At 36.1% G+C, this 17,277-nt stretch overlaps 1 protein-coding gene across 1 annotated transcript in view; it reads right to left on the reverse strand.

Moving 5' to 3' along the window:
- Positions 1–804: 804 nt before the first annotated feature.
- Positions 805–17,277, reverse strand: part of Smp_159600 (putative collagen alpha chain) — a gene marked incomplete at both ends in the record, with an annotated part of 37,804 nt that continues 21,331 nt past the window's right edge. The window contains 13 exons of the mRNA XM_018793050.1: positions 805–1,080; positions 3,383–3,500; positions 6,688–6,865; positions 7,838–8,164; positions 9,266–9,397; positions 9,619–9,888; positions 11,987–12,091; positions 12,185–12,487; positions 13,164–13,404; positions 13,590–13,897; positions 14,266–14,580; positions 15,948–16,082; positions 16,534–16,674. Of these exons, the coding sequence (XP_018647601.1) occupies positions 805–1,080; positions 3,383–3,500; positions 6,688–6,865; positions 7,838–8,164; positions 9,266–9,397; positions 9,619–9,888; positions 11,987–12,091; positions 12,185–12,487; positions 13,164–13,404; positions 13,590–13,897; positions 14,266–14,580; positions 15,948–16,082; positions 16,534–16,674 (2,849 nt within the window). The remainder of the gene's footprint in view (positions 1,081–3,382; positions 3,501–6,687; positions 6,866–7,837; positions 8,165–9,265; positions 9,398–9,618; positions 9,889–11,986; positions 12,092–12,184; positions 12,488–13,163; positions 13,405–13,589; positions 13,898–14,265; positions 14,581–15,947; positions 16,083–16,533; positions 16,675–17,277) is intronic.

The raw sequence follows: 17,277 nt of genomic DNA on the forward strand, positions 1-17,277 counted from the left end.
TTTTAAATCTAACCCATTTATATTTCAGTTAAAAGAGATAATAAGTGAAAATTAAATAATCAGATAAAAGCCTATATATATATATTAAAAAATATATAACTATCCGAATAATAATAATAATAATGGTAGCAACAATAATTATTAATAAACAATAATAATCAATAATCAATAATAATGAGAATAATTAATATTGATCAGTTCTAATAGTTTGAATATATATGGTTACATAATAGTGAAAGAGACGGAGGGGGAGAGAGAAAGATTTATCGATTTGGCATGGATTTGAAAGAAATTTGAAAAATAATAATTGTCTAAAATAGTAATAGTATATTAATAATAATAAGATTATTGATAATAATAATAATAGTAATGTTAACAATCAATAATTAATAATAATAATAATAATAATTGTTCTACTAACCCATTAGAACTTTAGTTCAACATCCAATATATCCGTAAGATTTATTAAATATATGTATATCTTCATAGTACAATAACCTATATGGTAATATAAGATTTCTAGTGAAATTGTACGTACATATTTAAAAAAAAAACAAGGTAAATAATACAAGTTGACAATCTTTTTGGTATGTGTATATGTGTGTCTGAGTGAGTGTGTGTGTGTGTGAGTGAATATGTATCGGTGTTTCTATGGATTTTATGTTAATCACCCAAGAAAATGGGAAAAAAAAGTAATTCAATTGTTTTATGTTTTATTCTTAAAGATAAAATCTGAAAGGAACATTCAATAATAATAATAATAATGGTAATAATTCATTATATTTATTCTAATCATTTAACATTTCAACGTAATAACGATTCCATTGCACGTCGACATACACTACAACGACTAACATGTTGTAATATACCTGTCTCTGTATTATATGTAGTACCAATAGGTTTAATAAATTGTTCATTTTGTCTAATACTAGACATCCAATAAGATCGACCATCTTGCCAATGAAAACAATTTCCATCATGATTATTACATTCAATAAATGGTAATGCACGAAAATGTTGTAAACAACTACCAGGTGATTCTAATGGTTGTACACCACCATTTGATGATGATCCAATTGCCTGTAGATTTAAAAAAATCGCGAAAAATAGGGTAATTCAACTAGGTGCTAAAGTTGAATGAAAAATTGGATTGGAAAAAGTGTTTTGTGTGTACAAGAAAATTTGAGAGACCAGGTCCTGGGTTCGAATCTTGCGGGTGCAGGATCGTGGATTCGCACTGCTGAGGAGTCCCATAATAGGACGAAACGGCCGTCCAGTGCGTCCAGATTTTCCATGATGATCTAGCTTCAATTGACTGATGATTTCAACTATTACTGTTTAGTCTGTATATTTTTGAAAATAAACAAAACGTCACTAAACATTTTGAGTGACACTTATGTTTGTCTATTGGAATGTTGAATGTCTAGATTCCTGGCATAAAAATGGCAGCTTACTTGATTTTAGCAACCAGTCACATAATTAGATGTTTACACCTATTCTATAGTTTTAAGGGTTTTCTTTTTCCATCGAGTGTGACCCTCCGATTATTAATAGGAACTGTGGGAATGTACTCATAAGATTTATTTATTGTAAGCAAAGATGGATAGTAGCTAGCAGTGGAATCCAGTTGGACTCGCGTTTCGTCCTATTTGGGGCTTGTCAACTGGATGTACTTGTATCTCAGAGTTGATGTTCACTTCACAACTCGAACCCAGTATCATTCGCTTCAAACGCCATCGCGTTATCCACTCACCTACTGAGTCCTGATAGCCACATGCTTGTGCAATGGGGTGACGTTTAAATCCAATTAGTATTGTTTGTTTGAATCTTCCCATTGACGAGTCCCAAATAGGAAGAAACGCGCGTCAAACTGGATTCCACTGCTAGTTACTATCCATCATTGCTTACAATGCTTGTGAATTAAGGCTATATCGGGGCAATATGCACAGTATGCACATATGCTAATTAGAGACTGACCAGTTGAAGTCCTAAACACCAATGTGAAGATTCAAACAAACAATACTAAGTGAATTTAAGATTTATTTATGTTTCAAAAATCAAAAATTACCATTTATTGAGATCTTGTATATTATTTACTGGTGAATAATATCAAGTGATCATTAGCTTTCCAAATATTTAGATTAAATAACTACTGCATTATATATGGTTGAAATCATGAGTCAATTGAAGCTAGAACATCATGGAAAACCTGGAAGCACTGGACGGTCGTTTCGTCCTATTGTGGGACTCCTCAGCAGTTCGCATCCACGATCCAACTGCATTTTTGTTGGAGACAATAATTCAACAACCCACAATTGTGTTATTAAAAAGTCCGGCTATAAAGTTAATTGATAAGATGTGTTTACAATATTTCCAATCATAAGCTAATCAATCAGTTAGTGAGTAAGTGATTAAATGACTGATGACAGTACTTAAGGATTATGATGTAACCTAAGTTAATTGAAGTTTAATATCAGACTACTTGGCACTAAATCATTAACAGTGTTTTGTTTATCTCAAAAGCTGAGAATTATGAGTTTATCTCTGTGTAATGTGTTGTGTGTATTTACTTGTAAAATGAATTTTAAACTAGAACAAAACGGTTATGTAATTTTCGCTTCACTGTAGGGTTACCTAAGTGACGCAATTACTTGATCATTGTGTAATAGAGGAGTCAGTGAGTCAGAACTAAACACTTAGTTCTTTGTAACTAAAAATCTTCGGATGATGATGTTTATATCTTCAGTAAGGCATTAAGAATGTGCATATCTATCTGGTCTCAAAAATTAGCTGTTTATCTGTCTACGGTTTCTATGCAAGTACTGAATTGATAGAAAACTTTTTTCACTGACTGATCGTGCTTTTCTTGCTTGTATAGTCTTTGGTGGTGATCGACTTCTGTCGGCTCAGTTGTTATGTCGTGACTATTCCAAGTAACTGGATATCTGGCACATACTGCTTTGATTTAAAGTCATTGGGGATAGTAGACAGAAGATTTTATGCCTAGGTTTCACTTTATTTAACACTCATCAGTAAACTGTATCTGTAATTTTAAGGGGACCGATGGGCTTCGGTGAATTTAAAACTAAATCATCCAGTTTACCAATCTTATGGATTATCATTGAGCCAGTTATAAAGCTCGATGACGCGACCAGAATGCCACATCGAATATCAGTTACCCGAAGATTAAGTGTATACCTTAATGATAGGTGTCGACTAACACGAAATCTAGATCTAGGTTTTTTCGACTTACTACATGTAACTACTTAAAACTATATTCTACGTTAAACTGTTGAATGGCTATATGTAAGGAGTTAAGAAATCTACCAAAAAATCACAATATTTATACAAAAAAATAACAAAGTTAAAGTGGAATAATTACCATTGGAAAACTAAAACCATTCCATGCATTTTCCCAACCAGGTGGACACATTTGACCAATATCATCACGTTGAGAATGAAATGCTACTAACCAAGTTCTAGACTGGCAAACTATACATCTATGAGAAAATGAATAAAACAAAATTTTATAAAATTGACTTCAATGGTAAATTATTTTTATGTATTTAAATTTCCGACCGTTGCTGCTACCTTGACGTGGTGGTCGGGCTTGCCTATCGTGATGAACCAATCGAGCTATGTTGGCTGGAACAATCGTTCCTCGAGGTCCTACCATGCTAGAAAGGTCGGTTGAAAAGCGGTAAGACTAAAAGCAGCAATCCCAAGGTCCGAAGGCGAAGTCGTACTGCTGACTGTACGGAGGTGTGACGGCAGTAAGGTGTTTCCTTCAGACAACCAGCATGACAGCGATGCTGCCTTCCCACAAGGAGGGGTGGGGTTAGAAAAGGTCGACCCTAAAAATGCACACCTCGCCTTATCCCACGGATATCCGTCTCCGGCGGTAAGGTTTTTTGAAGAACGGAGCTAACACGTCAAAAATCCCCCACAAAAAGGTCGTGCGTGACCGGCCTCAAGCAGTTGTCCCTTGGACACTGCAGTCAGGTAGTTAAGACCAACACTAATCCAACTTCTTTTTCAGGTCCCTCAAGAAATACCCTTCCACGGTGTGGGCAGCCGGGAAGTGATATTAGCCCTCATACCCGTAACAGTACACGAGATCAAGTTGGTCACAAGATTTAAATTAACGAGATTGCAGAATAAGTACTCTTGATTTTGTATTCATTCGATAAAGTATCCTCGTTGAGTATGCTTTATTATCTGTTTGTATATTTGAGTCGCAAGCTACATATTCCATTAATATTACTTAATCAAATGAATACAAGTTGAATTGGATGTAGTTGGCATTAAAGAAATAAGCAATAGTATAAACAGTTTAGCTTGACAACTATTAAGGGTCTAAAACATTGCACAGGCTCTTTCGTCTCAGTACGTTACTCCTTAGCAGCTCAGACCGGTAATCCAGGATCTCCTAACCTTATGACAAAACATTCAATTCAGACCATTGGGTTCGAATCCTTTGTCGTTATTGTTGACGTGCATTGCTGAGGAGTTTCATACTAGAATGAAACAACTGCCTTATGTTTTGTGCTTTTAATGAAATACGTAACCGAATACTTACTCAAACTTTGCTGTAGGTTGATTGAACGAAAAACATATGGCATTATTCATTTCTTATATAAGTCGATGTCAACATTTGTGACTAGCGTTGCTTAATTAGAAGAAAATTAGGAATACACAGTGACTTAAATTTATTGTTAACGGCTAAATTATTAAATCCATTTAGTATTGTTTGTTTGAATCTTCCCATCAATGTGTTAGAACTGCAACTGATCAGTCTCTAATTGGCATATGTGCATACTATGCGTATTGCCTAGATATAGCCTTAATTCACAAGCATTGCTGGCAAAGATGGATAGTGACTAGCAATGGAATCCAGTTTGACGCGCGTTTTGTCCTATTTGGGACTCGTCAGATGGATGTACCTGCATCTCAGAGTTTATGTTCACTCTGGGACTCTTTGCTTATCATGCTTGTGAATCAAGGCTATATCGAGGCAATACGCACAGTATGCACATATGCCAATTAGAGACTGACCAGTTGCAGTCCTAAGACATCGATGGGAAGATTCAAACAAACAATACTAAGTGAATTTAATGACAATAATATTTACTTTTTTCATGTTTTTGCATATTCATTGATTTTCTGAGTGCATACGTGCCCTGTTTATTAATATATATATATGACGTGAAGATCCCCGCCAATCAGAGAGGAATGAATTATCGATCAGACCAATGACACACGAAACGCCTAGCCCAGCCAGTTAAGTCCAGAACACCAATAACAGTCTCTGCAATATGAATCATTATTCTCAAACATACTGGGTTTATATACCAAACAAACTGACCACATCGTACCAATAAAATAGAAACTAACATTTGTACAAGATTTAGCCAAATGTGGCTATGTGAATAGGGGGAACAGTAATTAATGAACTGGGGATAACTCAAGAATGGTAAATCGTATAACAATAGTCTATAGATCAAAATGAAGCTTATAATAAGAGGGACATGAATATGAATAATTTAGTTATTTAGCAATGATACGTTAGAAAATATATGCATAGTATTAATTATTATCCTAAGATTGATATCACGTATTTTAATCAGTAATAATTATATGTGGATAGCAATTATTTCAATATAAACCTTTCATATAAAGTCTTTCTTTGTCATCGTTATTTGCTTGCTGAACAGAAAGTTCCTAGAAGTTGATGTCCTGCATAGAAGCCTCTCGATTTTCATTTGTTAGATTCTTTTTAAAAAGTATTTACCAACTGACCAGATGCTGCCACTTAAGTATGTGAAATTTCACAACAAACTAACCTAATGAACATGTCTAGCCAGAAAAATATTGTTCAATGTTCAACTTTATAATTAATATGTCTACAATAATGATACAGTAATTAAACAAAAACAAAACGAATCACATTGTACCAATTATTTATTACCTTGATTAAGTCTAAATAACTTTGCGACTATTTATTTAATCTAATAATCATTTTTGGCTTATTATTTGGTTATAAAGCTTAACCAACTTCTCTACTAACCAGATCTACTCTATCCTGCTTGTGCTCTCATTATATGCTATGACGGTTCTGTGACATCATAGATAAATATTGCATGAATTAATGTAGACTGAATAAACTTGTAGTCAAAAATAGGTGTATTTTTAAAGAGGATAATATTGATGTACTCAGACCATTATTGGTGGTCTAACACCAATCGATTCATGATCTCAATCAGAAACTCAATAATCTCGCCAACCCAATACTGAAAATTACCATGTGCTCACTAGTGGCTAGCTTCCTGAGGGGGTTCTTGGATTTCTAGTGGGAACCCGTGACCGTTGGAGCTAATCCATGCCAGGTAGAGACAGGTATCTAACTCAGTACAATGGAAGATGGAGGCGCAATTCCATGCATTGATTGAAGTTGGACATTAACGCCGTTAGAATCCGGCTCAGTGGTCTAAACGCTAAGAGTTCGCGTGAGACACCGATAGGTCCTGGGTTCGAATCCACGTGAGCGGAACCGTGGATGGGCACTGCTGAGGAGTGACGTAATGGGACAAAACGGCCGTCCAGTGCTTCCAGGTTTTCAATAGTGATCTAACATCAATCGATTCATGATCACAATCAAGAAAATAATTAGTTCAAATAATGAATTACCTAGAAATATATGGTTTAATATTTTCTACACGAGCTGGAGAAAGCATATATTGTTCTAATGTCGATAACCAATATGAACGTCCATTTCTCATATTCACTTGACAATGACCATTTACTTTAGCAAAACAATTTGCAAATGGCATTATACTGAATTTTCTAAGACATGAACCAGGTGTTCCTGAAAATAAAATATCATAAAGAAGCTAATTCACTTATAGATTAGATATTGAAAATTTAAAAAAATCCTCGGTTCGAATCTCGTGAGGCGGGATCGTGGATGCACACTTCTGAGGAGTGCCATAATAGGACGAAACGGCCGTCCAGGGCTTCCAGGTTTTCCATGGTAGTCTAGCTTCAATTGATTCATGATCTCAACTATCAAAATTACTATAATATCCACAAAACCCCTTCTGAAAAATTCATGTTAGAGGACTATGCTAATTAGATCCACTAGTAAATACCCTATTCATTTCTGATCTTAATGTTGATCACATTTTTATCTGTGATATAAAATACTAGTGTTGAATTTAGAGCAAACTAACCAATCAGAATGGCGTTCCTCAGATTAAAAAAGATCATATTAGTCAAAAGAGCTGGAAGCTACCACCACATGGTGAAATTTAACAGACTCTTGGTATATTTCTTTAATAGCTAAATGGATAACGTGATGGCATTTCAATTGAGCGGTACTGGGTTCACGTCCCGAAGTGAACATCAACTCTGAGATGCAGGTAAATCCAGCTGATGAGTCCTTAATAGGACAAAACTCGCATCCTGGATCCCATTGTTAGTCACCACTCATCTTTGCTTATAAATCTCTTTTAATCTTATTAATCTAAAGATGTATGGATAAATGAACTGACTGTTATCATCTTCCAAATAATTTACATGTGATTAACGAATTAGCCATATAGAGTAACATTTTTAAGATATAATTAAGAATATGGTAATTATTATCTTATCAAAGGAAATGGGGTTCACAAAAGGTTATAAATGATTATGATGGTCTGAAGAGTAAATGTCCATCAAACAATTTATATATTGCAACTACTATGGCAATTGATACCTAAAGAGAAGTCTTGAATGATTCATATTTATTTAGTATTAGATTATCTTATCCAAAATATTAAGAATGTAACTAAAATCTTACCTAAATCCATTGTTGTTGAATCATCATTACCTTGAAGTGTAACAAGACTGTAACCAGTATAAATTGGTGTTGTATAAATTGGACAACTAGGTGGTTGGGAATCCTGAGAATGTACAGTAAAAAGAAATCCACTATCATCTAATCCGATTGTTCCATTTCTTCCAGGTGGTCCACGTATACCTTTTTCACCAATAAAACCTTTCATTCCTCTGAAACCAGGATCACCACGTGGACCTCGATCTCCTGTACGACCTCTAGCACCAGGAATTGGATTAGGCAATCCTTTGATGCCTTTTTCTCCTGGATCACCTTGTTTGCCACGTTGTCCTGAAAAGAGAAATGATTTATTAATAATAGTGAAGAAGAACCAATATTTTTCTTCATGCATGTAAAAACCAAAACAATATCAGTAATTTGTCATCAGAATGATAAGACTACGGTAGGATTCCAGTATTCCTAAAATGGATATCCTTGTAGTTCTAAATACTGATACAAAAATTATAGGTTATTCGTTTAGGTTAATGAGTTTGTCGGACCTCAGGAATCACTAGTTTTTCTATTTCTTTCGGATATCTGTATCACGGAAATGATCTACTTCCAACCATTAATAGGACCAGTTATTATCCTACATATGGAAACATAAGTTAAGTTGAAACCTACCTGCGCCACATACATCACTGAATTTATTAATATGATAGTCTGAGATACTCAAACGCGTTCCACTTTACACAGTAATTTTTTGTTTAATGATTTGTTGACAGACTGAAAAGGAATTCCTTATTATTTTTATACGGTGTTATTCTTTGTTGACTAAAATCCACACATGTACAGATAAAACAACCGTCAGCTAACAGTGTTGTCCTAATATATGACCTCGCATCAGTCCACTTTTATGACTCTATCTGAAATCAAACACAAGATCTTCAGGTCTCGGAGCTAGCAATATCGCCAGTCTGTCGAAGTTAAAACTAAAAATCACTACATGCAGACTCAGCACTTTAAAGTTCAGACACTCATAATGCTACTTGAAGGTATGGGTTTGATCTCTGATGAGGTGGCCTATACTAAGCTGAACTAACTTACTAGTGTTGCTTAGTTTTCACCCGTTTTTTCTAACTAACGTCAGTCAATGATGTGATACGATGTGATCAGTTTGTTTGGTATATAAACCCAGTATGTCCGAGAATAATGATTCATATTGCAGAGGCTGTTATTGGTGTTCTAGACTTAACTGGCTGGGCTAGGCAGATAGCAGGACTGATATATACTCTTGCGAGGAAAATACATCTACACTGTTAAAACAGAATATATACATTTAATATTAATGTTTAAATAAAATGGGAAGCAGTCACGGTTACTTTTTAACGTGTATTGATAACTGTTTCTAGGTTTAAAATAGTCAGATTTGATACGGAATTCAAAATTTACCTGACAGTCCTGGAAGACCAGGTTCACCTGTTGCTCCAGGTGAGCCTGGATCACCACGAATACCTTTTTGTGGACGATCTGACCGACCTGGCAAACCTTTGGCACCCATTTGGCCAGGAATACCAGGAGGACCTGAGTGAAAGTGAAAAAATAAACCAAAAATTATCAAGTATAGAAAAAATTACAATTATAGAAATATTTACTTGAATTTTATTTAGTTTAGGATCAACTATCAAGTTAAATTTATACATTCCGTTAGTATCATTGAGGGTATGATTTTATTTTCACATATGATAGGATTCACTTAACAAAGTAAACTTTTATTTATGGAATGAAATTATAAGCTAACTTACCCTGAGACCCCATAACACCTTTGATTCCTGGGAAACCAGGATTCCCAGGTAAACCACGAGTCCCCCTCATTCCTGGAAGCCCATCATTGCCAGGGCGCCCAGGGTTACCACGAAAACCGTCTCTTCCAGGTGCTCCATCTTGACCAGGAGTCCCCGGGAAACCACGATCTCCGGGTTCCCCTTGTGTACCGCGGAATCCTGGGTCTCCAGCTGGTCCAGGCTGCCCTTTCACACCACTAGGTCCGGGAAATCCAGGATCACCAAATGAACCTTCAAAGAAGAAAAGAAACAATGAGAATTATTTTAAGATTAATAAGTATTACCTAATATGAACATTTGTGATATCGTAAGTACCTAGGGAAATGAATGGTAAAGATTCTCTGATAGAAATAAAAGTCGAAAGGTCAGTACAGTCACTCAGACCTGTTAGTCTTAGATTCGAGATCAATATTGCTGATAATACAGCATCTACAGAGATTGCTTGGCCCAATGATTCATGCTACAGATCTTAGAATACATTTCCATAGACACTATTCTGGTTCTGGATGATGAGTGAACTATCACAATGGATCAATTTTATAGTTGAAATCATGAGTCAATTGAAGCTAGAACACCACAGAAAACCTGGAAGCATTGGACGGCCGTTTTCTCCTATTATGGGACTCCTCAACAGTGTCCATGCACGATTCCGACTCGCGATATCCGAACTTAGGACCTACCAGTCTCGTACTCGAGCGCTTAACCTCTAGACCACTGAGCCGATCGGCATCCAACGGTGTTAACGTCTAATTTCAACCAATCCACGAAATTTGAGCAACCGTTCACCAATTGTCTTCAATGAGTTGATATCTCACAACAGACCTGGTTGAACTCCATTGGTCACTGCTTCTCACTAGAACTCCAGGAAATATCTCATGAAGTCATTCACTAATGAGCATATGATTATTATCAGAACCCCTTCGGATCAGTTTTAATAGCAGTCCCAAAAAGGACGAAACGCGCATCAAACTGGATTCCACTGCTAGTCAATATCTATCTTTGCCTACAATGCTTGTGAATTAAGGCTATATCTAGGCAATACGCACAGTATGCACATAGGCCAGTAAGAGACTGACCAGTTGCAGTCCTAAACATCAATGGAAAGATTCAAACAAACAATACTAAGTGAATTTAAACTTCACCCCATTGCACAAGCAAGTGGCTATCAGGACTCAGTGGCCGACTGGATAACGCGATAGCGTTTGAAGTGAGAGGTACTGCGTTTGAGTCTTAGAGTGAGCATCAACTCTGAGATGCAGGTACATCTAGCTGAGGAGTCCCAAATAGGACGAAATGCGCGTCTTGGATTTCATTGTTAGTCACTTTCCATCTTTGCTTATTATTAAATGTTCCTACATTGCCTTGAAGTACGCTGATTTCACATTGCAAAAACTCTAACCAATAACCAGATTTTTATGTACAACCTTTACTATGATCTTGATTCTATTATAACATGAGATTACATGATGTTTATCAAGATGATTCTAGTTCTTTACATACAAGATATTTTTCCACTTGAAGTTCATTATAATCATCCATATTGTACATAGATCATATTCATAACTACTCTGCTTGATCTAAAATGATTAAATATTACCTACGTTTCATAAATTACATAGCTAATACTTTAGTTATAAATCATTGTGTTAAAATGTTAACACAAACATTTAAACATTTAGGAGGCTTGTATTGTACCTTTTTTTAACATTCCGGACTATATATGATCAGTATGTGTTAGAATACAAACATCCTAAACGGATATCTAGATATTGCCCATTTTCAGGTTGTGGCTAGCTATAAAATCTCTCTGGAATTCATAAGATAGATGCAGCTGTAGCTCAATGTTGATATTCTTACTGAGATTCGAATTCAGTACTTTTGATGATTATATGACCGCTATATGAAAAGAAGCTTCTTGGTTATTATCTATGACATGATTCAGATTTTCAATACGATTGCATTTGAAAAAATGTAAAGCTTCAAGTCAAGTAATTCATCATTCAATTCAGATATTAATTACACTTAGATGAAATATCTATTTTTCGGTTAATTAGTAAGCGAATCCATGGTCAAACTAGATATTACGAGAAGTTAGTGCAAATAATTTCCAAACTGGACACTAAAGGCTTCGCAAGACAATCAGCCATACTGTTACATTCTACAACAGGATCGGGGAATTGAAAAAAACCTGGAAAACTTCATTTTTGTTCCATCTTCTCTGAGATTATTAAGTGGATTTGTGTTACTAACAATCTGCATTACATAGTGATGCTTTATGATGCATCAAACATGATTCGCTACGTTAAGAACAATGTGATCTAAAACGTACCTTGTAATCCATCGAGACCTACTGGGCCCATGTCACCCTTTGGTCCAGGAAGAGGTTCTGGTGTCAGACCACGCACACCTTTCAAACCTCGTTGCCCAGGTAGACCTAAAGATGTAAAATCAATATTAGTGTAAGTATCATTATATAAAAACAATTAAAAACGATTATTTAGTTTCATCAATTAATTCATTTACATACCTCTGTTGCCTTTTTCACCATCTGATCCTGGGAGGCCAGTGTTACCTGGTTGTCCTCGTCTACCTGGTTGTCCAATAGGACAGGATGGTGTTAAACCTTGATCTCCTTTTTCTCCAAAATTGCCTTTTTGACCAAATGGACCTTGAAAACCAGGGCGGCCAAGCTCACCACGATCACCCACTTCCCCTGGTTTTCCAAATCGACTTGGCAAACCAGGATCTCCTGGCAGTCCTTTGAAACCAGGATTTCCGGGAATCCCCATTGGTCCGGGTAGTCCATCATCTCCAGGTAAACCTGGTGCTCCTAAAGACAAGTTAATAGAAAAAAAATCATATTAGAAACTACTTCAAGAGGTAGTGAGTAGTACTGATCTGTAGACATTCTTCTAGTGAAAAAGAATTCATTTTCTCACGACTTTACAATAGTTAATTTTACATTTCTTTGAATTCTGACACAGGTCAACATTCATAGTGGATGAAATACATAACTCATGTAAATTTATTTTCGAAACCGTATTTAGAATGAAAATGTAATCTTTTGTAAATACATCATCAAGTGTATAAACTGACTTACATTTTATGGTAGGGTTGCCTGGAAAATACCAGTGTATTTTAAATGATTACTTTTGAGCATCAATTAATGTGCACTGAATGAATAACTGACCTCTCTCTTCTACACTATTGGTCAAGTCTATTTACTTCTGTTTCTGAAATAACTCTAATGTAACGTTTTCTAAGATCATGTTTTTTACACAGTGGTCACGATTGATTGATCATTGGGTGGTGATCAATGTCATACGTGTCAAGTCCTTCTTAGTGCTAATCGAATGCAATCGATCCAGTTGCAATGTGGCCACTAGTCTAGGTGGCTCGACACTGTATGTACTATGTTGAGATATGATGGTGGTTGGAGGTGGTCAACAGGAAACCCTGAATTTAGAAGAAAAATAATAAATAGAATAAAATAACAATTGACTCACCAGAAAAGCCTTTGTCACCGATTAAACCCGACAAACCATACGATCCAGGAATTCCAGTAAAACCTTTTCTACCTTGTCGACCATCCAACATTTGTGGCTCTGGTCCAGGATCACCGGCTAAACCGCGTTCACCTTTTGCTCCATCATCTCCTCTAAAACCTGGGGAGCCACTTCGTCCTTTGTTTCCTGAACCTCCAGGAATACCATCTTTTCCAGGGAATCCAGGAGGACCTATATCACCCTGTTAATATTGTTAGGCAATATGATGAAGTAGGAATAATGATAATTTAAATAAAAAATATTATAGTCTACAATTTTAAAAACTGAACAGTCATTTATCGTTGATAAGAAATGATAATGAGAGTGAATGTTAATAAATAGTTTCATACAAATTAAAATGTTTCATTGATCTTTCCAGGAGCTTACTTTGGGTCCCATACGTCCAAGAAAACCTCGATCACCCTTGGCTCCACGTGAACCCTCTAATCCTGGTCTTCCTGAATCACCTGGAGGACCAGATGATCCAGGTAGACCTCGTCTACCAGGAAACCCTTTTATTTGTATTCCAGGAATACCAGGTTTTCCAGTTTTGCCATGAATCCCATTGATGCCTTTTTCTCCACGAATACCTTGGATCCCCATAGGTCCTTGTTCACCCATAGCACCAGCAACTAATCTTCCAGATATTCCAGGTGAACCCTTTAAACCTTGTCTCCCCATAGGACCTGGCCTGCCTGGAAAATTCATATAATAAAATTAGACAAAATAAAAGTACTGCAGAAAATGTGTTAAATTTACAGAATTTTCAAAGGATTCAAACAATTCATATCACAGTATGGCAAAAAAGCTTACTGTTCGATAGAAATTAAAGCATTTTCCTATCAGAAACCTTTATGTTCCTTGTTCTTAATACATTTGAAAAGAATATGGAATATGAACAAAGAGGAACTTACTGATGGTGTAGTGAAAAGAAGCTGTTAACTCTCTATCAATTCAAATTACTTACGAAACCTGTTTTACAAGCAATAAATAATATAAGCGATTTTCTACAAAATACTCGAACATAAAATTATGCATGATATACAAGTTTTGAGAAACCTACCCTGTGGACCAGGATTTCCAGGCTGACCAATTCTTCCGGGATTTCCCTTTTGTCCAACCGAAGCTGCCCATCCACTTCGTCCCTTTGGTCCACGGATTCCAATTCTTCCAGGTAAACCACTAAGGCCTCGGTCACCTTTTTGTCCAGGTCTTCCTAATGGCCCTCCATACCCTATATCTCCTAGTTCGCCAGAAACGCCTGGGATTCCAGGTTGACCTCGACGACCCAGAGGACCCATTGGACCCGGACTTCCAAATATACCTTTAATATCACAAACACCTGGCATTCCACGTATTCCTTTTGGTCCGAATGATCCTGTAATATGTAAGAATGAAACAAGCATGTTACATATTTACGTGATGATATGCAACACAAAGAGACACTAACCGACATTGATATCTATGTACGCTTAACATCGTTACATTTGAAATTTTCTACCAATGGGATTCACTAGAGAAAAATAGTTTCCTAACTATATCACCTATTTGAAATGACCATCATATGTCCATTTCATCTAAGTGTAATATAGAAATTGTATTTCCAACAATAAATCATACCGTTGAATATGAATAAATAAGAATAACGAGATATCGAAGGTGGTCCTTTCGGCACACCGATTAGGTGGACCACCCAACGAATTAGGTACAGAACAATTACAATTGTTCTTTGCGAAGTAACCACCTCCCATAATAGGACGAAGCAACCGTCCGGTGTTTCCAGGTTTTCCATGGTTGTCTAGCTTCAATTGACTACGAAAATACTGAAATCTCCACAAAACCCCTTCTGAATAAATAAGAAATTTTATGTATGCTTATCGCATTTAAGAACTTATGCTTACAAGAATGATAATTAAATTGAACTAGTGAAAATAAGAAATTATTTTTCTGAGTGGGAATTTGAATGAAGCAAATAGAATTTTAGCTGATTGGAAATATTATTCACACTCAGAATGAAGAAAACTGTCAGTGATCACATGAAATAATCAATGTAAGACCACTATTGAAAACATGGAATCACTGGATGGCCGTTTCGTCCTACTACAGGACTCCTCAGCAGTGCTCGTCCACGACCCTACACACGAAATTCAAACCCACTGCCTTCACAGTCTCGCATGCAAACGCTTGACATCTACACCACTGAGCTGACATCTAGTGGCGTTAATGTCTAACTTCAAAAAATCCACAAATCTAAGTGACCATTTTCCATTGTCTTCAGTGGGAGATGGTCACTTAAATTCGTGGATTTTTTGAAGTTAGACATTAACGCCACTAGATGTCAGCTCAGTGGTGTAGATGTCAAGCGTTTGCATGCGAGACTGTGAAGGCAGTGGGTTTGAATTTCGTGTGTAGGGTCGTGGACGAGCACTGCTGAGGAGTCCTGTAGTAGGACGAAACGGCAATCCAGTGATTTCAGGTTTCCTATGGTTGTCTAAGATTCATCATCATCAAGTTGGCAAATGTTACAAATTTTAAATAGAAAAAACAATGTAATTTTTCCAATGATGGATGTTTTCATCTGACACAATGATGCTGTCCAATTACTATTGTTATTAATTGCATAAATTTCATGCTCAGAAGTAAAATTGTTAACCCTTTTTAAAAGTCAAAAACAAAAACAAAGTTGTAATATGAAACATATCTTTAAAAAAATGTCAATTTAACATCATTGAAACTCATTCTTACCCGGTATACCGGGTCTGCCTTTAACACCGATTGCACCCAATTCTCTACCGATACTTGGTAAACCTTTGGGACCTTGTAAACCCTTCGGACCTGGATATCCTTTTGGACCATACGAACCATCCACACCTCTTAACCCTAATTTTCAAACAAAAAAGAAAGCACAGACGAAATAGAAATATTATATGTGGATTGTGAAAGTAAGATGTGCTTGGCCATTGAGCGTGGACAGAAAAAAATTCATTATACTGACTACTTAATTTGTGATTTCTTTCCTAGTATTAATTTCTGCTCTGGATTCACTGAGTGAAGACTTCTTGAAATTGTATTGGATAGAGTACTATATAGTGATATTCTGTTTCCCTATATTTGGTCGTAAATCTTGTATTGGTGTGTCAATCGAGTATTCACTCTAGTGGCTTCTTAATATCGATCACTCATCGTATTACCGCATAATCATAGTATAACGCGGCAAATAAAAATTAAATTTTATTCTATCATTATATCAAAAGAATTATTAGGTTTACAGTTGGAAAGTTAATCATTTTTATAAAAACATTCAGTTCTTTACTTCATATAATCAACTTACCTGATCTACCAGGGAAACCTTTCAAACCAGGCATACCATCAGTACCAGGTAGACCGATAGATCCAGGGACACCTTGAAGACCTTTTATACCTTTGCTTGCATAAGAAACTCTGCCGGGATCCCCTTGTTCTCCAATCATACCTGGGATAATTATTGAGAAAAGATAATATTAATAATGTTTAACAGTGAAATATACAATGCCATCACAGTTTAAAAAAGTTCTATCAATAGGGAGAAATATAAAAAACCCTGTTTTATTGAATAATCCTTTTTGTACAAGTAGACTACTGACTGAAGACCAAAAATATCTGCCATTTCTCGGTTGAATGATGTTACTGATGTAAAACTTAAACTTAATGGTATTCAGAAGGGGTTTTGTGGAGATTTCAGTATTTTTCATAGTTCAAATCATGAGTCAATTGAAGCTAGACCACCATGGAAAACCTGGAAGCACTGGACAGCCGTTTCGTCCTATTATGGGACTCCTCAGCAGTGCTCATCCACTATCCCGCCTCACGAGGTTCGAACCCAGGACCTACCAGTCTCACGCCAGAGCACTTAACCGATATTCAATCTATGATGATAGATTGACCCAGTCCTTTTCAGTTATACTCTCAATGTTTAATCTTTCTGATTATTATTGGTATTAGATTATTTTGATCTTTTTTTTGCTATTTATCATGTTAATTTCATCTTATCATGCTAATATTGGTGTGGTGACTTGTGCCGATATACATCTGTGCC

Source organism: Schistosoma mansoni, chromosome 1 (genome assembly GCF_000237925.1).
Source record: "Schistosoma mansoni strain Puerto Rico chromosome 1, complete genome".
In the NCBI taxonomy this organism is placed as follows: domain Eukaryota; kingdom Metazoa; phylum Platyhelminthes; class Trematoda; order Strigeidida; family Schistosomatidae; genus Schistosoma; species Schistosoma mansoni.